Below are 24,620 nucleotides of genomic sequence, written 5' to 3' on the forward strand. Positions count from 1 at the left end.
CACCATTGGCATGACTGGGATGGGCAGGATTTGCTCCAAGGGAATTCCCACTGCCAGGAGATGCCTGCAATACTCACAAGAGTCCAAACACCTCCTTGAGTGAGTTGAATGCTCCTAGAAGCAAATACTGTGTGCAGTTTTGGGCACCACAATATGAGAAAGACACTAAGCTATTAGAGAGTGTGCAAAGGAGTGCCACAAGAATGGTGAAGGGTCTGGAGGAGGAAGCCTTATGAGGAGTGGCTGAAGTCACTTGGTTTGTTCAGCCTGGAGGAGACTGAGGAGGGACCTCATTGTGGTCTTCAACATCCTCATGAGGGGAAGAGGAGGGGCAGACACTGATCTGTCTAGTGCCCAGTTACAGGACCTGAGGGAATGGCCTGAAGTTCTGTCAGGGGAGGTTTAGGTTGGATATTAGAAAAAGGTTTTTCCCCCACAGGGTGCTTGGGCACTGGAACAGCTCCCCAGGGACGTGGTCACACCACCGAGCCTGACAGAGCTCAAGAAGCGTTTGGGCAATGCCCTCAGGCAGAAGGTGTGACTCTTGGGGTGTCCTGTGCAGGGCCAGGAGCAGGATTTGATCATCCTTGTGGGTCCCTTCCAACTCAGCATGTTCTGTCATAATATTTTAGAGGTGATATTGAACAGGGGACGATATTCCAGTGAGTTATAGACTGAGGAGGCAGAGTTCGGGGTAGAAAATTGCTTTTAAGTTCAGCCATTTAAAATATCAGCATTAGTTTTGCTTCTAAAACTTCCCTAGTGTGAGCAAGAATCACCTCACCCACCCACATTCACTAAATATTTAGTCATTTTTAACAAGTTAAACAAAGCCCTTTGATTGGATTTATGCTAATGGCTCCTCCGTAGGCATTTCTGATTAATTTACATTTCATTTTAAAATTGCCTGTGTACACTGCTGATTCTCACCAACACCATTAGCAGATAAAAGGAACAAGTAACGGGTCACAGGCGCCACAAGATGGCAATAGTTGAAGAGCAATTTGTTTCTGGAGGAAGAGATCTGGGGTTCAGCAGCCAACCCTCTCTGGGAGGGCACCTCTGCTGTGCATTAACCTTGGCACTCACAGAGGGGTCTGTGGCCCACCAAAGCAAAGTGGTTTGCGCGTGGGGTGGGTGGGTTCACCCCCCTCCACCCCCCCTCCTCCTCGGAGGACGGAGAAGATGGGAGAGCTGCTCAAGGTCGGCCCAGCAGCGTTCAGCTTCACGGTTTCAACGACTGAAACCTGCAGCACGAAGCAGAGAGGGTTTGCACGCCCGGACACGGAGCCCCTGAGCCCTGGCTCTGCGTGCCAAGGTTGGATTTTGCTGGGTCAGAGCTTCTTGGGAGTGTTGCTGTGCCAGCATCCTGTGTGCATCTACAGCACCTGATTTGCCAGGTCAGGAGAAGCGGTCTCTGCCCCACAGCACCCCAGATCCAGCATGGAGGGGCTACAGTGGATTTTATCCCTGACTCTGTGACAGGGATAAAATCTGGGTGAGACAGGCTTCCACCTGATTACTCTTCAAATGGTGTTAGATCTTATATGACCTACAAACCACAGCATTCAGGGCTTCCATAAGGCTTTTGATATAGTCATTCCCCATCACTTTGGCCTCTAGATGGAGAGATATGAATTTGATGGAGGGGCTCTTATAGGTGGAAAAGGAATTGGCTGGATGGCCATTTCCAAAGGATTTGGTCAAACATTTCATGTCCACATGGAAACCAGTAAAGGGTGGTGTTCCTTAAGGACTCGTATCAAAATTATTTAATATTGTCACCAGCAACACAGATAGCGGTTTCTAGAGCACCCTCAGCAGGTTTGCAGATGACACCAGGCTGAGTGGTGCAGCTGATGTGCTGGAGGGAAGGGATGCCATCCAGAGGGACTTGCACAGGCTTGAGGAGTGGGTCCTCATGAGGTTCAACAAGGCCAAGTGCAAGGTCTGGCATCTGAGTCACGGCAATCCCCAGGGACACCATCCCACTGGGATGGATGCTGGGGGCCTGCATAAGGCAGAAATCTCCACTGCTTCAAGGCCTCCCCAAAGGGACTTTAAATGAGGGGGGAGGATGGTGCCTCATGCTCAGTGAAAGGCAGCAAAGGAGCCATGTGGGAGCTCATTTGTAGTGCATGTTAAATGTAAAATCCGTGTTAATGCACTGGGGTTTGGCACTCTATGCTGTCCAGGTGATGAAACTGGGACCACAATGCCCTGATGAGCAGAGGATCCAGGAGATGGAGGTCTTTCAGCAGCATCCTTGACTCCATCTCTGTGAGATGCAGCACATCCACTGCCGTTCCTTGGGGGCTGGCAGCAGCACCTGGTTGTTCAGGGTGGTCATGGGCTGCTCAGGAGCCTCTGTCTGTGTTTTAGTCCCCGGGGAAGGAGTGAGGGCAGCAGGACCTCCAAGCAGGATGGGACTACATGGTGTCAGGTCACATGTGGTACCTGGGACCAGAGGGACAGGAAGGACAAATCCACAGCAAGTCATTGGGTGTCACTGATACTATTCTGTTGTGGTGGTTGGGCAAATTTTATGCAGGCAAAGGTGGCTTCTAACCCTGAGGCAAACCCCATTCCCTGCAGGGCGTCCAGCCCAGTCTTGGCCCTCCTCACTGCATCAGTCCAGAGCACATGGAGATGCAGGAAGCTGATATCCCACTGGTGCTGCCAGCGTCAGGCCAAGGAGGTGGAGGTTCAACTTTGAGGTCTGAGCCATCACCAGAAAAAGTCAAGAAAACCAAGGGTGGATGATGTCAGCGTTCTTACCAGCCAAAAAGTGAGGCAGGGCCCACCAGAGCTGTGTCAGGAGGCAGGGATACAGCAGCAGGGAGAGCTGGGCTCTGAGTGCCTGTGCAGGAGCTCAGGGAAAGGGAAATCAGGAGGGAGCAGAGGCCCAGCTAAGACCAGAGCAGTTTACACACATCCCCTGTGCCGTGATGAATGGAGACATGAGATACAGTCGGCGAATCCTGAAATCTCTCGGGATTAAATGATTACATTAATCTTTGCTTTCTCTAAGCTGCGGTAATGGCAATAGCCACATGCTGGTTCCAGTCCAGATCCATCCCCGCTAACTTCCCGGTGACTCGTTGCGGAGCTGGCACAGGCTCACACTGTCCTGACACACAAATGTCCCCCTCATCCCTCCCCAGCCCACACCCATTTCACCTGATGTCTCCAGGGCAGTGCTGGGCATGGGGCAAAAGTGGAGCAGGGATCCTGTGGTGTGGGAGCATTGCTGCCAGTGAGGTTTTTTTAAAGTCTCCTGGACTGATTTCCTTTGCTGGAGTGCACATGCAGTCCATATAATTTGCTGAACCATCCTGGGGCAGGAAAGGTCCTCCAGGCCACCTGAGGGTCAGTGGATGGCAGAACTATGTGGGTTGGCTTTTTCCATCCACCCCAACCTGTCCAGGCATCACCTGAAAAAGACATTTCTTGTGAGTGTGCTGGTGATGGACACGACCAGAAGACATCCCTGGCAATGGTGATGGTTGCCACCCCAAGCTCCCCTGTGGCTGGGCTCCAGCAGGACTCATGGGCCACCATGGCTCTCCCACCTGTGATGGCTCTTGCTGGGCAGAGATGGATGAAGCTCTTCACCCCATGCTGGCTGGTAGCTTCAGGGGCAACTGTGGTGTTGTGAACACTTTAACATGAAGTTATGTTGGATTCCTCTACACCTCTGAGGATCTGGGTGGAGGAAGGAGCCAGTGCTGAAACACAAGGGGTATGCCCCCCCCATTTCCAAATTCCCCCACTATGAGCTATTTTCTGCCCCTGTTATCAGCTGGGCATAATGACATATGCATGGAGGGTGGAGAAAAAGCGGATGAAATTATTTCAGTCTTTTTTAAAACCCAGAATTGATGTTTACACACTGGAGCTAAATTATTTATACACATAATGTTATACGTTTCACATCGGCGGCTTTTATTAGCAGTCGGCGGATGAGAAATCATACCTGACCTACTTGTACAAACCCCTCTCGTGCCTCTCCGTGATGACAGTGTGGTGGGAAGGGGTGAAGGTGCTCACCCCAGCCCAGCTGTGGGGATGCTCAAGCAGTGGGAGAGCCAGTGGAGGGAGAAGAGATATCTCAGCACCTCCTACAAGGCATTTTGCTGCTTTAGATTTGGGGGAAAACATGCACAAGGGGATTGTTTTTGAAAAGTCTTGCAAAACACTGGCTGCATCAGTTTCTCTAGGAGGATGTGGCCCCATGGATGTTTTTCCCTAGGACTGTGCCCCCTCCCTTCCCCAGCAGAGGAGAGATGTGCTTCCCAGCGAGGCCTCAGCAGAGGGTAGGCTTTTTAGGGAGAAGGTTTCTCTAGAGGAGGGGTGGCTGCATCAGGACCACCCATCCCCAAACCACTCTGATGTGACAGAGCGTGTTTCCCCCGAAAGACTCACCCAGCCGTTTCTAAACCAACATGTCACAGGCACTTGAGATGACTTTCTTCTTGTCTCGCAATTAATGCATTTTTTATAAAGCCCAGGCTCTAGTTTCCTTTCATGTTACCAGGAGGATATCCTTTCCCCTCTTCAGCTTCAGAAGGATTTTTTCACCCAAAGTATTAATCTCCAGTGTCCTGTACACAGGACAGAGGGATGCACTGGCAGAATGGGCCAGCAAGGAAGCATGAGCGTGGCTGGAGCTCAGGTCTGGGTGCTGGCTGTGTCACTTGCTCCATCCCAAAGCTGTTTCAACAGGTCACCCTGCAGCCTGGCAGCAGCACGTGCTGGTGGCTCTGCAGCACAGATGAGATTTAGTGCCGTGCAGATCGCAGCACACAGGAACACTTCTTGCTCATAATTGCACCTTAAACACAATTTAAGGTGCTCCACTTAAATGTTACAAGCAACAGTGTATTAACCTGCTCCCTGTTTTAAAAAACCCAAGCCAAACAAAGCCACGCTTTAACATCCTGGCCTGCATCAGCAATACTGTGACCAGCAGGACCAGGGCAGTGATTGTCCCCCTGAACTTGGCACTGGTGAGGCCGCACCTTGAGTCCTGGGGACACTTCTGAGCTCTCCACTACAGCAAAGACATTGAGGTGCTGGAGGGTGTCCAGAGAAGGACAACTGAGCTGGGGAAGGGTCTGGAGCACAAGTCTGAGGAGCAGCTGAGGGAGCTGGCAGGGCTCAGCCCAGAGAAAAGGAGACCTTAGAGCAGCTTTTCAGTACTTAAAGGGGGCTTGTAAGAAAGACAAAGAGGACTTTTTACTAGAGGCTGTAGGGACAGGACAAGGGGCAACAGTTTAAAAGAGGGTAGATTTACATTAGATATTAAGAAAAAAAAAATTACAATGAGGTTGGTGAGGCTCTGTAACAGGTTGCCCAGAGAAGCTGTGGATACTCCATCCCTGGAAGTGTTCAAGACCAGTTTGGACAGGGCTTTGGCCAACCTCATCTTGCGCAAGATGTCCCTGCCCATGGCAGGGGTTGGAATTTTAAACATCCCTTCTAACCTAAACCATTCTGCGACCTGTGACCAAGATGCTCCCTCAGCACTGCCCAGAGGGGAGGGCCTGCACTGGCCCCTGTCATGCCACACGGATGCAGGATGTGCACCAGGCTTCAGCTGGTCCGGGCAGCCACTGAAATGTGAAGGAAGCTCTTGTTGGGACTTTTTACCAGCAGTGTCTCCATAGTGCTCCTTGTATAAAGCCAAGAAGGTGTGGTGAGCCGCTGCTTCACTTCACTTCACTGGCTCCTTGGAATTGATGGAAGATTACCAGGAACATGTTTTTGCAGGAAGTATCTTCTAAGGCTGCACATTTGATGAGGGTGTGATAATGAATTACCAAGCATATTTCTTTGCAGCTACTCCAAACTATGAGTATTGGTTTGTCCTTCCTGTGTGTTGTTTCCATAGAAGCAGAGCTTAACCTTTTAAGTGCAGATTATAAAGGCACCTAATTCAATTAAAATTAGACTTCAAGCATATCAGTACTTAATACTCAAGAGTTATTACGCGATTGGATATAGATGTTGTTGTGATTGGCAAGGCAATGTAGTTTCTGGCTGAGCCAGCTGGAAAAATAGTATTGTGGTGGTAACTTTAGGGCTTTCCTATGTGTAGTCCACTGGTTGCAAGGTAATTCCTCTAAAATATGGGAATCCAGCACAGAACACAGGAACGCACATGCAATTAAAGTTATTTATTGTAGGTTTTCTTTTCTGAACTGACAAAGAGGATTTCCCAGAGATCGGTAACACGACACAATGTTATACACCATTTCACAACTAGTCCCTTGTCGCTTTATTAAGAACATAGTAATTTAAAAATATCTAAATATTTACATATTAATAAAACATATATACAGAAGATTGAGACATTTTTACCTAAATATGGAATGATTTTTTTTTTTCTTCTCTCTAATAAACCCTATAAAAAGATTTCTGAAGAAAGTCTGAACAGTAGTCACAGTAAGTAAACACAAACGCAATCTTCCAAATTTACAAAATGCAGATTTCATTGCTGAAGGGTTACAACACAACGGACCGGTGCCCCCTGCCCAATGCAGGCAACTCCAAGCCATGAAGGAAGGAAAGACTTAAAATTTAAGGTTTGCAGTGCACATTCAATCTATTCCACAGTTTCAGAGAGATCATGGTCATTCCTAAAAGTCCATGGAAGGTGGGTAGGGAAGGGCTGGGAGCCTGGTTTCTCAGGCGCCAAGAGAACAAACTGTTCATGTTGGCTTCATGGGTATTCCGTGACACCTGAGAAACAGGCTTTAGGATTGTTAAAAAAAGAGGTGTTGAGTATTTTGAAAACCATCCCACTCTGTAATAGCACTTCTGTTGAGACACTCAAAGGCCAAATAGTTTCCAAAAAAAAAAAAGTACCTAAGATAAGGTACACACAAGGAAAGGAAACACAATGGCAAAGGCTCTAGCAAGCTCTCCCTTGAATTGCAGGAAACGTGCTCAAACTGCCTGGTGATCGATAGGTGCTGCAGGTAAGACCTTCAAGATTTCTTCGCAACATTTTTAAAGTGAATTTAGTGCTGATGAAAGGTGCAGAAGTGAAGGTTTTCAGGGAGGGCTGCACACAGTTTTACCTTAGCCCTGACCTGAAAGGACTGACCCTTTCAGTGTCTAAGAGGGTAGTGCAATTTCTCGATCGATTCACTAGTCTTAACTGCTGAGATATCAATACAGTGCCCAGTTGAAAGGTGACTTTTTTTTTTTTAAATAGGTGAGTATTGTTGCCAAGGACAGTGGTTGAAAAATCACAGTGAGCAGACCCTCTTCTTGGATATTAGAAAATTAATACATTTTGAGATTGAGGTGGCAGAACAAGCTGGGGGCTACATTGAGAGGAAAATGACCACCTCCAGCAATCTGCACTACAAATATGCTCAAGAGCCATTCCACTAGGGCCACATAAGGTAAATTGTTTGAGGAATAGCTTCTCCTCGCTATAACTAGGAAACTGCTGAGAGAAATTCTGCTTTGTTTCCTCCTAAATCCAGTAAGGACATTTTAATCAGAGCTGTGTGCGACTGGTCATTGGTACCACAGCAGCCAGGAAAGGAAAAGTGGGTTTGCAGAAGCAAAGAGCTTCACCAAATCAGATGCTCATCAAGCCCCCACAGCTCATGGTGGAGAGAGAGGCCACCCTGGTCCCTGGGGACAGGAAGTCACCACTTCTGCGTGGTTTAAGATGAAACACTGCTGGCAAGCATACCATCATGTGGAAAAATACAGTCAAGGAGGAGAAACATAGGCAAGAGAATGACCTCAGAGTGGATACCCCGCTAATTCGGTAACGCATTGGATGCGGAGGGAAATCATCCTTAATTAAGATGAAGAACAGTGAAGTGATCTGGTGGTTTCATTACTTGAGGTTACATGGAAAATGTGTGGAAACAACATAGACTTGTAAGAAAAACCGTATGGATGCCCATGTCTTGTGGTGCACTGAAGTTCTCGTGCCGAGCTTGCAGGAACATTACAAACAGAGGATGTTTCTATCCGCTAATAACACTGATGCAGGATGTGAAATTCAAACTGAAAAATCTGGGTTTGCATCTATCAGATGGTCTGTTGTGGTGTCGAAAAGGTTACCTGAAAGGAGAAAGAGTTTGAAGGAATCAGTTAAAAAAATGTAAGAATTTATGATATCAGTAATTTGCAACAAAAAATTTAGTATTTTAGAATTATGGAAATTATGTATTTGAATTTTAACTTTAATTAGTGATGGGGCTGAACTGCTGGTGTGCACACAGGCAGCGCTGCTGCATTCCATTTAGAGGCAGAGCTCAATTGGCTAAAGAAAAGCAAATTAAATAGATTTTTTTGAATACAAAATTTGCCAGCCAAGTTTTTCACACAACATAAGAGTGCAGCCCACTTCAGTGTAAAGCGCTGCATTAGTCTTCAGCATAAACTGCACTGCGACGCTCACCCCTTTGAAGTTACAGTTCTGAAGAAGTGAAAAAAGCACCCCATGAATTTTAAACCTTGAGTACATACTTTAGGATCTTATTTGGTAAAAACCCCCACCACTCCACAGCAGTCTAAATGTATATAGGAGAAAATATATATATACACCCTCCCCCCCCCCCAAAAGGTGCACGGTATGATTATATCCATTCTTTTTTAAAGCACTTTAAGAATGTGCTTTTTCTAAACAGAACAATGAAAAGATGGACAGAAGAATTATGACAAGAGCGCTAAGAACACAGGGCAAACAGAAGACATACATCAATCAGCCTGAGAGGCAAATACACCCCAATGAAAAGGGAAGACATACAATCACGCATTGAAAGGATAAAGATTTATATTACAATAAAGGATTTATATTTAAGGTTTCGGAAAAGGTTTTTTTTTTTTTTTCCCCAAGTTTCGTTTTCTTGATATTGTATTTCAAGAGAAAAGGAGACAACCTATATAGAATTGGATTGTTGCTGTTTTCTTATCATCTATTTCTTTACCAAGAGATTGCTCTCATCTTTTCACAAAGCTGTATCACCCCTAGACCTGAGGATTGGGATGTTAGTGTTTCAGCTTCCGTTAGGGATATCAAAATTCTTTCTCATCTTGAAATTAACCCCAGCGTGGAGAAACTACACAAACTCTCAGCATGGCTGTGGTCCAAAGCAGGAGTAAGGAGTGCTACCTCATGGTCCTATATCTGCCTACATCTTTCCAATCCAATTTTCAATATGAGGATTCAAAAAAGGGTGTTGCAGCTGGCTTACATTTGTTCCCACATGCAAAACTTATGGGTTATGCCTTCCTTTTGTTTTTTCTTTTAAACCACAAAATCCTGACACCTTGTGTAAATTGTACACTGAAATAAGATGAGCCTTTTCACAATACCAACTTACATAGAAAGACTCTAAAAGCTGCCACATCCTCATCCTGATAAAGATCTATCTCACACCCTCCAGGTATCCTGTATCACCAAGAAACTAATTAGCCTTTCCACTGAGCCCACGATAATTACCCCCTGAGCTGTCTGATCTGTCTCAGCTCAGGTCTGGACACAGCCTGCAGCTTTGGGTAGGTGCAAAAACTGGAGCTCTCCAAGACCTGAGCTTTGATAACATTTGTTAGAGAAAGTTCTTCTAGTATTTTCTTGAGATTTATCTGTCAATGCACCAAAGTTCCCAGCAAGTTTAACTGCCACAGTTCTTCCAATTTACTTTAAACACCCTTCAATCAAGAGCCTTTAAAGCCAAGGCCCTCTTAGTGTAGAGGGTGATTTTGACACAGGAGCATAATTTCTGCTCAGGAGTGCTAAAATATAATTGGGAAAAATGTCTTCCATAGATTTATGAGGATGTACCAGCTTCATTTTTTTAACCAGGCTTTTGAGTTCCAAAAGAGGTTTCTGAAAACAAAACATCCCCTGCTCTCCTCAAAACCCAGGACTTTGTTAGTTGTGGGCACAGTGGGAGCTGGTTCAGACCTGGCTGTGGGTACTGGCAGCAATTAACTGCACTCAGAGCCTGGTTCTGCTGGCACCAAAGGAGAGACACCTCCAAACATGACTGCAGCTGACCTGGCCTTCCCTCTGGAAGCAGCTCTCTTCCCACCAATGATGGAGAGAGCTGAGAGCAACCACACCTCTGACTGAGGTGTCCCAAAGGAAGTGTCAGCCAGAGGCTGTGATCCAGACTGAGACATTTCAGCATCACTAGTCCACATATACCCAGATCTTGTTCATAATGTCATCGGTATCACAGGCAGGACTGACAGAGCTGGAAAGGCAAATTAAAGGCATCTGAGTTTTCCCTTGGTTTTTGGCACCAATGCTTACCACTGATTCAAGTAATTCTCCCTGGGTGCTTTCGCTTCAGAGTTTGTTCAGTTATTGAAGATCAAGAGAGCAACTGTTCATGCATAGCTCCCGTACCCTGTCTTTTCTCCCCATCCAGTTTCCTGCAAGATCCCCTCAAGCAACCCAATTCACTCTGGTTTTATTATACCAAAGCACCAGGTTAACCACTGATCACAGAATTACAGGATCATTCAGGTTGGAAAAGATACTTAAGATCCAGCACCAATAACCATATCCCCAAATACCACACCTACACACCTTTCAAATACCTCCCAGGATGGTGACTCCACCACTTCCCTGGGCAGCCTGTTCTGGTGCTTGACAACACTTTTGGGGAAGAAATTTTTCCTAATACCTGAGGCCATGATTTACCTGATATTAGCTGTCATCTGCAACCAAGGCCCATTGCATGAGGCACTGTACAAACACACAGCCAGAGAGACTTTTCCCCAAAGATTTTTCAAGCTAAACAGAGAAGACAGCTGAATAAATTACACGCAGACTCTCTTTAAAGAATCTGTCAGTAACACCCCTTTGTAAAACCAGCTGTACTAAAACAGGGAAAGACCCCTGTAAGTCATATTCCACCTCTTTTGCTACATTCCTTGATAGAAAGCATCTATATTTTGTCTCTGTCTCATAATTACTGTCATTATACTGTCTGTGTATCACTTTAAATAATCTGCTTCCAACAACAGTATGATATTACACAGATATGTCCTATAAGGAGGCACTGGCACACATATAATAATGGGTGTGAGTCAAACTCTTGGCTCACAGCCTGTGAGCATCACCTCCCCCCAATACAAACTGCAGCGTGGTTTATTTAGGCATCCTTCCACAGATAGTGTGGAGCAGTACACATCACACACAAGCATTTCAGCTCAAAAGCTGCATGCATGGATGCTCAAAGGTGTACAAGCAGGCAGACCACAAATGGTGATCTGCAGTGGAGTGGAAAGGGAGTTGCCTTCTCTACCACAACCATCTCAACACACTCATTTCCATCCCTGATGTACAACCTGAGTAGAGACTACAGAAACTCTGCTCCAAGAAACTTACAGCAAACTGTTAATTCTGCTCCTTAATATGATTACCGGAGCAATGAAAAGATAACACAACATCACATTAACAACCTTTATTAGGGTCCTCTTGCAGTGGAATTGCTTCCCTCCCTGATAAAGGAAACCAACAGGATGTCGCTTGGAAGGGACCTTTCAATGCAGAGCTTCCTGCATCTTTCATCACAGCGGTACCCTGAAATATTATTCAGCGGCTGGCCAGGAAAGCAGGACAGCGGCTCCCAGGCAGCGCGTGCTCCCAGCCCCCCTTGGGTCCATGCCAGAACCAGACTATAGCTGCTTGTCCTCCCCACTGCTCTGCTGGTCCTATTCCTTAGTAACTGCACGTGCTCCGACAGCGCTCCACGGCTGGCAGCTGCTGCTCCAGCACACAGCAGCGGGGTGTGAAAGCTCCTTCTCCAGCCCTTATGCAAGAGAGATTAGGGAGTCCTGGCACAGGAGACAGATACTGTGATGGTCACCAGTAGTCTCCCATCCTCCCCACAGCTGTCAGGTACCGTGTGATGCGCTCAGAAACCCAGCACCAGCCCTGTCCTGCTCTTCACAGCAATGGCACTGCTGATCTCCAGCCACCCTTTGTTGTTAAATGAAATAATAAAAACCGCACTATAATCAATGATGTTACTTGCCTGCCCAAGATCCTCCCTCCTTTTGATTTGGCTTTGGAGATAAGAAGCAGGATCTCAGTGACATTACAGACTCTGAAATGCAGGGAAATGACCATCTCCCCAGACTCTGGCCCCACTGGATTTTCAGAGGATGGTACCTCAGCTCCTACCATCACAGCACCTGCTGATGGACCAACTCTTAATGGGAGGGTGCTTCAAATTTCAGTCTCAGTCTGGTGAGACTGGTGATTTCAACATCAAATTCAACAGTGTGGAAAAATGTTATTTCCCAGTCTACACAGCTGCACAGACTAGCTGCTGTATAGCAACTGTCAGGCTTTTAAGGCAGGGTGGGTGCACTTCAAGAATAAGTAAACTAACACTTAACTAGCATGTAAATATGTCTACAATCCTTCTCTGAGCCCACGATATTATTGCTAATATCTCAGACAACTCAATAGATGTGACACTACAAATTATTGTGTTTGTCCCTACCAATAACTCTGTTAGGAGATAAAAAATACTCCCAGAAATATCAGAGATAAGCACAAGTCCCTATCTGGCATAAGTGTAACTTACGGGCTTTATTAGCTTAGCTGCTGCCATGGACCTTGACTTTTTATGAATACGAAATTGAGGGAAAAATTGTAAGATTGTGATGCATTTGTTTTTTAACACAGACCATTCAAAACTTTAGATAGCAGAGTCAGAGTCCTGTGTGCAATTACCCGGCTGTACATGGCAAGTCAGGATTATTGAAAAGTGCTTCTGTGCCATAAATAAACAAAAACACATATGGGAGACTGATAAAAATTTTAATGCATTTTACCTGTTTGTAGTAGAGAAATGTCCGGCTTCTCATCACAGTCAGTTGCCTCTGCTGATTACAAATATAAACAAGAAATCTCATTACTTCTACTGAATACGGGAATGCGATTAAAAAGCTACAGACTGTAAAGTGATTTTGCATTTTCTAGCTACTTTCCTCAGCTGCAATTTGCAAGTGCTCAGTTAAAAACTCACTGCTTGGAGGAAAAGGTCATACAATAAAATGCAAACTCAGAAGTGGGAGTTGGGTATTAAGAAGCAATTGTGCCAGCAACGGGATGGAGTAACACTTGCTCTTTTTAGGGTTTCAGGATATCTGAATGATAAAAGGAGTTGTGATCATCTGATAAAGTCACAAGAAAAGTCTTGGAGGAAGAGCCTTGCAGGCTGGAACTCCACCCTCCGACAGTCATCTGATGCCTGCAGGGAAAGGAACACTCCCATTTGTGCACCCAAACTTCCCGTGACCACAGGCAAGCTCATTTTGCAGGGGACAGATTTACTAGGGCAAAGTGTCTTCAAAGATGCAGGTTGGTGCCCAGTGTAATTAAAAAGCATGTGACCACGCTGGCAATTACCATGTATATGCACACGTGCTTTCAACCCACAGTTTATGCAAGAGCATTTGACTTAATTTGGCCCACGGTGAAGGGAGGCTAAAAGCCTAATTTGTTCATTTTGTATTTGCCAGAGGCCAAGGGAATGCACAGACATAGCTTGTCTCATTCAGCAGATGTGCAGGGACTTGTTAGGCTGTAGTACCTAGAATGTGCATGTGAACCCTGAGTAAATCAAAGGTGTGTAACAGGAAATCGGTGTCTAACCTACACAAGCCCTACTCAAAATCCTATTACCTTTGTCTTTTGGCACTGCAGCATGATATTTAAGGCCTTTGAAGTGCAATGAGATCTTTGAAGGCACTTCAGCAAATGATGTGTGGTCATACAGGACAAGCCCATTATCACTGAATCATAGAATAGTTTGGGTTGGAAGGGACCTTAAAGGTCACCCAGTCCAACCCTCCTGAAATCAGCAGGGAGAGAGCTTCAACTAGATCAGGTTGCTCAGAGCCCTGACCTTGAATATTTCCAGGCATGGGGCATCCACCATCTCTCTGAGCAGCCTGTGCCAGTGTTTCACCACCCTTGTTGTAAAAAATTCTTCCTTATATCTAATCTAAATCAACGGTCTTTCAGTTTAAAATGATCACCCCTTGTCCTATGAACTACATTTTATACTGTCAGTGTGGTGGATATATATCTACTTACATCCATGCACTCCACAATATCCACAGGCATCAAAACCAAGGCTGCAGATGCACTAAGCAACTCAGTTCACTTCCCACTTGAAACTAAGCTAACTGTCCTGATCACCTCATAACAACCTTCATCATGAGGATGTTGAGTTGTTGCCCTCATGATGATAATGTCCAATCCAGCTCCTAATCTATATTAGTTTTCTCGTGTAATCCATCAACCCTCGTCTATCCATCCCTGGACCAAGAGACTGCTGTGCCTCCCACATGCCTGGATGTCAGGTTAGTTTTTAGCCATATGCTCTCAGTTCTGCAAAATTAACTCAATCAAAGAAAACATAAACAAACAAAAAACCCTAGGACCAGGCTGCTTTCCTCCCACAAAAGGTTTAAATGCAGAGCTCTGACAAGTTCACGGCACAGACTGCAAGTGACTCGGTGCCTGGAATGGATACCTTTTTCTGCTTTCTGTGAGAAGGTGGCACCCTGAGCAGAAACAAATCCAGTGCTTGGTACAGCTTACTGTGAAAACCCTGAATTTTGGAAGGGACAAGTGGCTCACTCAGTGGGAGAGGTCACCTAGGCTGGTTTGAATCTGGACCAGACTCTCAGTGATAGAAGGACGGGATGTGCAAGGGAGGAGACAGCATGGCGCAATGATAAGCTGAGACTCAACCAATGGGATACACATGGCTTAAAAAATTGGGAGTGTCAGTCTGAGGCCAACTTCTAGTAATGCTGTGAAGAACTACCTGCACCAGGTGATTCTGTGGCACAGCAACTCCGTATACAAGAGACAAAGCTGCATCTGGCCCCTTGGGTAGAAGGGACCCAAGCTATGAAAATGAGGGAAGCCAGATCTGAGTGCTGGCAATGGACTGGAGAGCCTTCCCTCTATGAATATCAGGGGTTGTGCCAACAGGCTGCCCACTGTAGTGACATCTTTTATAGAAATCTCTGCAGCAACTCCTGAAGTTGCTCCAGAGATGTGGTCATCTTTCTGCCTAACTGCTCTTCTTACACCTGGCTAACAGTGAACCCAGAGGAAGGCAAAAACATGGAAACAAATGTAAGCAAGGAAGTTTCAGAAGATAAGGACTTGCGTCTCCAACTCTGCAGAACCAGAAGTTACCTGGCGATTTTAATCTGGCAGAAGGACTGATAGATGAGGTTCAGCTCTCCACCAATTGTTCCAGCCTCGTTTCTCATGCCAGCACAAATGTTTATACAGTCACCAAGATCAGATCCAGTTAAAAACTGACAACATGGCCACAGGAATGCCTGTGCCAGTGCCAGAAAGGGAGTGGGAGCACAGCAGATGCCCAGAGAGCTACTCACTCTTCTCAGCAGCTGCCAGGATTTGTTTTATGAAACTGGATGTGTAACTGCAGCTCCAGGTGAAGTACCATACAGGGGAATGACAAAGACCTCGACCTCCTAACATGGATATAAACCACCAGCCTCTCACATGTCATTCCAAGAAGGAAGGAAGGTTTGCCTTCGACAACCGCACCCACAGACTGCCAGCCAAACCTCACTTTGTCTTGAGCCAGCTTGCAAGACAAGGCAAGCAGGAAGAGAGCCTACTGTGGGAACTCAGAGCCTCTTCTCTGTCCTTTGCTTAGATAGAGTACAGCAACTCTTGCAAAACAATCCTGGTAGTCATTTCCTTAGATTCCCCCCAAATTGTGTAGCTTCTCAGGTACAGGTCTGTCTGCTAAGTGTACACTTGCTGCTTTGCTCCTTGGACAGAAGTACACACGTGCTCATGGCTGGGAAGTTGAATACAGCAGTTACTATTTTAATATATCTAAAATACTGGCTGCAAACCCACTGTACCGCATGCTGGACTTCATTCTACATCCTTCCTGACCCTGTGTGTATTGCTAAGCAAAAATCAACCCAGTCTCTTGTAGCATGTAGTCAAAAGCACAAACCAGGGAATAAGGAGGATGAAGAAAACCAGAAAGAAGAAAAAAACCTCACACAAAACAATGGAAGCAGCAGTTTGAGCAAGGATTTGGGAGAAAAGGCATACTTCCAGGAAAAAAAATAAGCAAATTTTTTCCTTCTTCCCCATTATTTTACAATGCAACAAAGTAATGTTATTTTAAGCAACAATTCAAGGATGAAACATCATGGCATGCAAGTTATTTAAATGAATCCTGCCTGAATATTTTCAGCATGTTTTCCAAAATTGCTGTATTTTCCTTTAAGGAGTCAGGCAGTCCAAAGGTTCCAGGTTGTGCACAAAGTAATCACTTGGCATGAACAGCTCCTAGCCTGCGTACTGTGGCAGTGTTAGAAGAGAATCACAGAATATCCTGAGCTGGAAGGGATCCACAAGGATCATCCAAGTCCAGTTCCTGGCCCTGCACAGGACAGCCCCAGGAATCCTACCCTGTGGTAATTTACACATTACTATTATTACATATTACCCCCCAGCATCAGCTTTCCCATGGACAGCCGCTATGGAATAGTGGCTCATGGGCTCTTCAAAACATAAAAAGGGAGGAAGAACTTACTGTGGGAGATGTGTGAACCCTGACCTGCTGCTTATTAATGGATGGAGAGTTTAGTAATCAAAAGGCTCGAATGCAGTGTCTGCACAGAGGTGACAGGAACAGCCAGTCAGCTCCCTCTGATTTTACCCGCTTTAAGATCGCTGTGATAATGGCTGGCTGTCTCCCTCTGTGCTGCCACTGGCAAGGCCACCAGACACCTGCTCATGGTCTCTTTTGCAGGGTGAAGAGACCACGCTGGGGCAAGTCCGGCACCGTAAATTATGAGGCAATTTGCATTGTAATTCACACTGCCTTAAGAGAGGAAACCTATGCACATCCATTTCCTTTGACTTCTTCCCTTTCAGGGCAACTTTGCATCCCATCCCATCCACTAAAACGGTTCAGCTTCTCTTCTGGGAGAAGACAGACCTGGCATTATGAAGCTGTGCTCCACTATGCTCTGCTGTTGGCATGACATGGGACCAGTAGTCAAGGCTGAAGAATATTATCATACTCTTTAATTTTAATTATAACATCTGTTTGTAACATTAACCTCGTAGTCTCTTCTCCCCTTTGTGACAGCTAACTTGTGAAATTTTGAAAAGACTGAACAAGGCCAATAAAAATTTAATGGCAGTGGCAGCTTTATTCTCAGATCTAACAAATAAAAAAAAACCTTATCCAAGTCTCAGATCTCAAGCAATAATCTAAAAGAACTAAGAAAAAGCTGCAGCTAAATAAATAAATAAATAAATAAATAGAATATTCCCAGCTATGAAAAATATTCTCATTGATTCAGAACATAAATGAATTTTTATTTGGCTTAGGATAACAACTTTTCAAAATCTACACGGGGGAACTATTTTCTAGAAAGCAGAATTTTAAAGTGTTTTTTTGATTAGCTTTTGAAATAAGGAGCTTTTTCAGTCCCTAATTCTAGGAGATGAGTCAAACATGATAAATAAGGTTGAAGCTGGGCAGCATCTATGATCCAGTGATGACAATTTTATTTAATTTGGAAATACTCATAGGACTACACTCTATAGAAGGGGCTACAAAAAGCAGATTCACCCCAATTGTTTGATAGAATTCTCTGAAATTATTAATGTAATTGAAAGATAGAGCAGGATTTATGTTTTCAGACTGAAATAATGTTTCACAGGATAAAGTGGAGAGGGCTGCTCATGAATGCAGTGTCTTACTGTCTGGTTTGAAATGAAAAACTCATCAGAGGATGTACTGAATGGCTTGGGGGAAGGCAAGCAGGATGAGAAGCCCGCCCCTCCTCTTAAATACTTCTGCTGTTAAAATTTAGCCCAACACAGTACTGACTAAAAAGTTGTCTTGTGACCTCTGAAATAAATGGATTATCTTAAGCTTTCTCTATATACAGCCTGTGCATTATGACAAACCAGGAAATGATGTAGATAAATAATGTGATCAAGCAGCAGGGAGACACATTGGCTCAGAAAGTTTTGGGTGAGGTTAGACTAATGCTGGCTCAGATTTGTTCTTTGGGCACCTTACTCTATCCCCACAAGCTCAGCTGGCATGCTCCAGTGAGCAAGTGGAGACAAAACTGAAAGAGAATGACCTAGGAGCATGGACGTAGGACACTTCTGCTTCTGTTCCACTGGCCACAGGCAGACTGGAAGAGCTCAAGAGCTCAGCCAGAAGAGTGATGAATCCCACATCTCAGTGGCTGCAAGTCCCATAGTTTTAAGATACTTAAAAGCCAAGTTTTACAACATGAAGTCCTGGAAGAGCTTCTCCCTCCATGTCTGCCCTCCCCTCCTGTTTTGGTCCCTGTAAATTACATACAATTTTGGTATGGTTTCACAATGAATAGATAAATTGTACATAATTCCAACATCACCAGTTCTATATCAGGATAAAGCTGCTGAGGGCTGAGAGACTATGCTACCACACACCACAACATCCTTCCCTTGGTCCTACAGACCTCCCCAAGCATCTGTTAACAGCCACTGCTGGACACAAAATACGGGAATAGATGGATCTGTTGCTCGGTCAGCTCTAGATCATCAGAAGCTCACAGCTGTAGCATAAAAGTACTAACAAATCTTATTTCAGCATCCTGAAGACTATACTGCAACCAGCTCTCTGCTCCTGCCTCTCCGCTCCCATCTACTGTTTCGCTCTCACAAAGGCCTGGGAAACCTCTTTGATTCAGTGCAAGGTCAGGTTGGGCTAGTTACAGCCGCCAGAGAAGATGGCAGTGGATGGAAAGGTGCAAGTGGCCACAGTGGTGTGTTCAGCCACTCCTGACACACTGAAAACAGCATGTCTGCCTGTGGCCACATCAGAGAGAAACTGGGGCACTTCAGGGATTTGCCAGTAAACAGCACAAAAAAAGAGCTTTTTTACCAATCTAGGTATTGTGCAGGGGTTTTTTCAACAAAGAAACTTGAGGGGTTGCTAGGTACACTGCTGCTCACTGCATCCACACACATGTGAACAAGTTACCTTCCCTAGGCAGCACAGTCAGGGGAGCCTATCTGATTCTGGCATGCTACTCAGCTTCACTTATTTTCCTTCATAGTCTTGCTAGCTTAAATACAATATCCTCTGCTTAGATTCTCCCATCCTGAGCAAGGACCAGAGATAGAGGTGGCCCCATTTGAAAAGCAAAAGCTGAATGTCATTGTCATTTTAATTAATATCCTGCAGGGGCATGAAGAAAAGCAAATAAAAAACGATGAAAGAAAATAAAAATCAAAACAAAATTAGGTCAATCCTCTCTCCTGAGGGATCTTCTGCAGTCAACCCAAGGACCCTCTGCTCCCCACATCCTGCACTGCACCCTCCACTTTACTGTAGCCTGACATCCCACTTCCACCCTCCTGTCCTGGGGAAGCTGACAGGCAGCCTTGGAAGGGGCAGAAAGAAATCCTGTTGTACAACACCAGTAATCTGACACTGCCTTTAACAAGATTATCTTGTATCCCTCTGTCCTCCCTCCCCCAACACACACAAGAAACCCTTTTTAAGGCCAGTGCTGGTTTGTTTCTCTACCCTGGGAAGCTTATGCTACCGAATAATCTGCACTTTTTTCCTCCCCCAATGTTATTTCTGTCTCTGGGTGTTTCTCATTTTCCTCATCTGATGTTTTTCCCTCCTGGCATTAATAACGTTGTGGAGAATGATTTCAGATGCCAGCCTAAGCGTGTGTTTCAGAGATGCAGCTTTGGACAGAAAAGGTTGGCTCCGTGAGACAGGGAGATGGAGAGGACATTTCCTGTGGTCTCGCTCACCACCAGGGACCACGGGGTGAGCATCCCCTGTGAAGCCATCAGGTTTCCCATCCCATGGATATTAACAGGCACTTAATTGTGGTGATGGGCAGAAGGGAAGAGGGGAAAAGGCAGGCAGCTAAATACAGTTAACAGCAAAGGACTGTGTTTAAGGAGGTGGCACACATGATGTGGCTCAGACAACAGTGTCGGACGTGTCCAGGGAGAGCCAGGCAAGAAATACAACCCCGAGAGAGCCTTCAGAAAACTGCAGGATGAGAACAAGGAAGTGAAGCCTTGTATGGAGAAAGCCCCTAGTAGTACTGGAGGGATGAAGATGGGAAGGAGACTAGTTATGGTTTACAAGGTAATTACATGTCTCCCAAACAGTAACATTGCTTTCCCAAGAATCCTACTGGGGATTTCCAGGCTGCATGTTCATGGCTGGAGCTGAGAGCTCACGAGCTGCATGCTGTTGGGGTGAAAGCTCAGCACTGAGTTCGCTGCAGGCTGGTCCCAAGCATCTAGGTTATCCCAGCCCAAGCTTTGCAGCTTTACTGCAAAACCCTGCCTAGATTACCTGTCACTGCTGGCAAGCTGCCTCCCACGGTTTGCAGATCCTTGCTGGCACAACCAGGGTGGGTGGTTGGGTTTTCTTTGGTTTCTGTTTTGATTTTTTTTTTTTTGCTGATTCTTTCACAAGGAATGTGAGAAGACTCATCTATTCTTCCAGACACACATAGTTTAGAGGGAAAGGTCAGTTGGGTTATGTCTTAACAGTACAGTGAGTGGCTTGTCAGACCAAATAACACAGAATTAAAAAACTTCTACCTGCAGCCCTGGATGGATCAGCTAATTTAAGGACTTCTGGGGAGAAGAGTTTGGATGCTAAAGGAAAGGAGAAAACATTTGAGAAAGACTCCAACTTAACTTGCCTGTAGAGACAGCTCCTAAACCTGCTACCATTCCAAACCCACAGAAACCTGCTAAAGTGTTGAGTTCTAATTTTCACAGCATGAACAAGTACAGCTCTGCAGTCAATAGGAAAAACTTCTGTGGATACAAAGGCTCTAAGCTTTTAATCTTACACTCACATGTTGTTCCTCATATTTTTATACATACCTGAGCCTCTTTTTAATCGTCTTCTTGCAAGTTTGATTTGATCCTGAAGAATCTGGACCCAGTCCCTAGGACCAGGAAGTTTATCCACATGGTTAGCAGTGCAGTATTTTTCTGTAAAGACTGAAATAAAAAGATACCACCTTTTTGAAACATGCCACCAGAATGGAGAAAAGGAGACTGGAGAGAATTATAATCAAAATATATGAAATTACTGACTGATCAAAGAGAATTTTAATGGCCAAATGTAGGATTGTGAGAATAAAGTGTTTCACAAGTTCATCATTCAGAAGTCATTTGGCTGCATAAATATCACAGTAATGTCATTGTTACTACATATAAAAGCCTGTCCCAAAGAAACATTCTATACATGATGTGTTAATGAATTTCACACAAAATGATCACAGAAAAAAAATCGTGTACTTTGAATTGAGTCTCAGATGTGGCAGGCACTTGGAAATGCTGCCTTCCATATGGCACAGGTAGAGAGCTGAAGATCTGGTCATTTGGTGGCCTCTTGGCCAGGTTCCCAAGGCTGCAGGCAAAGTGATGAAAGAGTAAAATCCTACCACTGTGGAAATCTCCACAGTTCTTATATTGCCAAACCAGATGGAATAGAATTTTTATAAAGCTACTAAAAGAAAAAATAAAAAGCACCATTATCGAGAAAAAAAGAAATATCCTACAGGTCCAATTTTGTATTTTGTAAAAAAAGGTACAGACAGGTTCAACATTATCTTTAAATCCATACTTACAGCAAACCTAACAGTGTTATACCAAAAATACAGAATTATAAATTGAGTGAAACTGATGCAATTGATTTTTGTCATGCAACTGAGAGGTGTGCAAAAAATAAACAAGAGCAGAAATAGAAAAAATATTCTTGCTATTGTAAACTTGGTCAGAGGTCTCAGAGCCCAGCGTCCTATTATGACTGGCAAACAAAGAGAGAAAGCTAGTCCCAACTCAAGGGATTTGTAATCCTTGAGAACAAGTATCACACAAATGGGACAGGGAAACACGCAACAAAAAAATGACAATTTCAGTATTTTTATACACGCACTTTTGAAGCAGCACTACCTGCTAAGTATAAGGGAACCAAAACTAATCCCCCCTCTGAACTCCTTCCATGTTAACAGCTTCACAAAACCATGGCAAGGCAGGCATCAGCAACACTTTCCAGTGCAGTCTGATCTGCAAGGACATCAGACCAACTTAGGGCTGCCCAGAGAAGTCAATACATCCCCACACATTCAGAGTGTCTGATTTGCAGCAAACATTGTCTTTCTGAAGATAGAAATAATCTTTCCCTTTGGAATCCATATGGTACCTGACACAACAGGAACCTGATAATGACTTGTGACTCCTACTTACTTACTCCTACAACTGCTTAATGTGTGATTAGAGAAATAACAACGTGGACAAAAAGGAATGGGAATGAAACAGCAAGTAGGCAGGAGAATTGGGACCTGCCCTTTCTAGTCCACCCAAGATGTATGATATTAACAAACCCTCTATCACAGAAACAGACTGGTTTGAATTTAGAGGGGACTTTAAAGATCATCTAGTCCAACTCCACTGACATGAATAGGGACATCATCTTGCACTTCATCAAACTGCTCAAAGCCCTGTCCAAGCTTATCTTAAACACTTCCAGGCATGGAGAACCCACAGCTTCTCTGAGCAAACTGTTCCAATGTCTGATTACCATCATCATTAAAAAAAAAAAGGTCTTCCTAATGTCCAATCTACATGTACCCTCTTTCAGTTTAAAACCACTGCCTCCTTGTCCTGTCACTAAAGGCTTTGTAAAATATCCATCCTCATCTTTCTTACAAGCCCCTTTTATATATTAAAAGGCCAAAATAAGGTCTCCTTAGAGCCTTCTTGAGGCTGAACCACCTCAAATCTCTCAGCCTGTCTTCATAGCAGAGGTGCTCCAGCCCTCTGACCATCCTGGTGGCCTCCTCTGGAATTGCTCTAACAGATCCATGTCTTTTCTGTGCTGGGGACCCCAGAGCTGGATGCAGCGCTGTATGTGGGGTCTCATCAGAGCAGAGTAGAGGGGCAGAATCAAGCCCACAGTTCTTGTGATGCCACCTGGGACACAGTTGACTTTCTGAGCTGTGACATTGCTGGTTCCTATCTAATTTTTTACCTATCAGTACTGCCAAGTCCTTCTCTGCAGGGCTGCTCTCAATCCCTGCATCCACCACTCTATACTGATACTGGGGATTGCCCTGACCCACATGCAGGACCTTGCAGTTGGTCTAGTTAAACATCAGGAGGTTCACATGGACCCACTCCTTCAGCCTGCCAAGGTCCTGGATGGCATCCCTTCCCTCCTGTCAACCAACCACACCACTCAGCCTGGTGTCATCTGCAAACTTGCTGAGGGTGCCCTAGAAACCAGTGCCTGTGTCATTGATGAAAATATTAAATCATATTGGTCCCACTATGGATCCCTGAGGGACACATCACACTTATATCTGAACACAGCTCATTGATTTCTGCAGGGAAGGATTTCACTGGCTGAATTTCTAGTCAACAACACAAAGGAAAAATAACTGCTTCTGACTAGTTTTATTTTTTCATCTTTTTTTTTTTTTTCCCCAGTTCTGAGTGAAAGACTCACAAGAGAAGCTGATTGCCCAGGAGAAACACTGCAACTGATTCAACAAGTGCCACTGAATACCCCAAGTCAAAAGAGAGAATTGCTCCCTGGCTAATCATTCTGTTGCAGAAGCATTAAATTACTTGTAAGGACAGCAGTGAAAATGTTTTCAGACAGGAAGAGTGATTTTCAAGCAAACAGTTTTTCCTTTAAATTCTCTGCCCGTTTTTGTCATGAATGTAGCCTTTTGTATCTCTGTCATGGAAAAGGACTAGAAGTGCCACTAAAGGATATCTGGGCACGTGGTAGAGGAATGTCCTAGTGATAATAGTGCAAACAACATGATGTTGTTCTTGCGGAGATTTCATACTGGCTCAGTTATTTCTTGGAATAAATGAAACCACAGTGTCTGATAGCCCAGCTCCTTGGAGGGAAGAAGGGTGCTATTGGAGCCAGACTGAATAAAGATCCACAGGACGTCAGACCTTGCCATCTTATTCCATCACAGCTTTTAGGGACAAGCTCCCCTATCAGGGATCAGGCACTAGCGTCTGGGCAATACTGGAAACACCAGTGAAGATCAGTTATGGCAGTGGTACCTAGTGGTACCATCCCAGATGAAATTTTTCTGTTGGAACTACAAGTTCCCCCTTTCTTCTCCTAAACTCAAGAGAAGAGGTTAAGCCAAGCCTCAGAATTTGCTCCACTAATACAATCTTAGCTACTGAGATACATTGCTCTCTGCACTGGGTACCAGCTGCTATTTTAGTAGTGCTGTTGCATCTACTGTAAAACATTTCTTTTATCAGGTGCTGTTCAAATTAGAGTGGGTTTTTTGAAGTCATTCTGAACTCCTCTTTCTTTCATTTAACTTATTTATTAAAGCTTTTTATGGAACAATGAGATACAGATAGAGAGAATTCAGACTCAGATTTTTGCAGATTACTGAGCTCAAGAAAAGAAGGTACAAAAGAGTGCTTGTGATTTAAACCTTAATACAAGCATAACTGTAAGAAAGTCTGTCAGCTGCTCTGTAAGATATAT

At 44.7% G+C, this 24,620-nt stretch overlaps 1 protein-coding gene across 6 annotated transcripts in view; it reads right to left on the reverse strand.

Moving 5' to 3' along the window:
- Positions 1-6,164: 6,164 nt before the first annotated feature.
- Positions 6,165-24,620, reverse strand: part of BEND7 (BEN domain containing 7) — a 52,665-nt gene continuing 34,209 nt past the window's right edge. For 2 of the 6 annotated variants that reach the window (XM_069035087.1, XM_069035052.1), the window contains 3 exons: positions 20,966-21,085; positions 20,675-20,731; positions 20,383-20,564 (listed from right to left, as the gene is read on the reverse strand). In XM_069035087.1, the coding sequence (XP_068891188.1) occupies positions 20,398-20,564; positions 20,675-20,731; positions 20,966-21,085 (344 nt within the window). In that variant the 3' untranslated portion in view covers positions 20,383-20,397. Of the gene's footprint in view, positions 8,095-12,834; positions 12,886-20,088; positions 20,112-20,382; positions 20,565-20,674; positions 20,732-20,965; positions 21,086-24,620 lie in introns of those variants that run through there. The other 4 variants (XM_069035061.1, XM_069035070.1, XM_069035079.1 and 1 more) reach the window with 4 other exon arrangements.

Source organism: Aphelocoma coerulescens, chromosome 1A (genome assembly GCF_041296385.1).
Source record: "Aphelocoma coerulescens isolate FSJ_1873_10779 chromosome 1A, UR_Acoe_1.0, whole genome shotgun sequence".
NCBI lineage: Eukaryota > Metazoa > Chordata > Aves > Passeriformes > Corvidae > Aphelocoma > Aphelocoma coerulescens.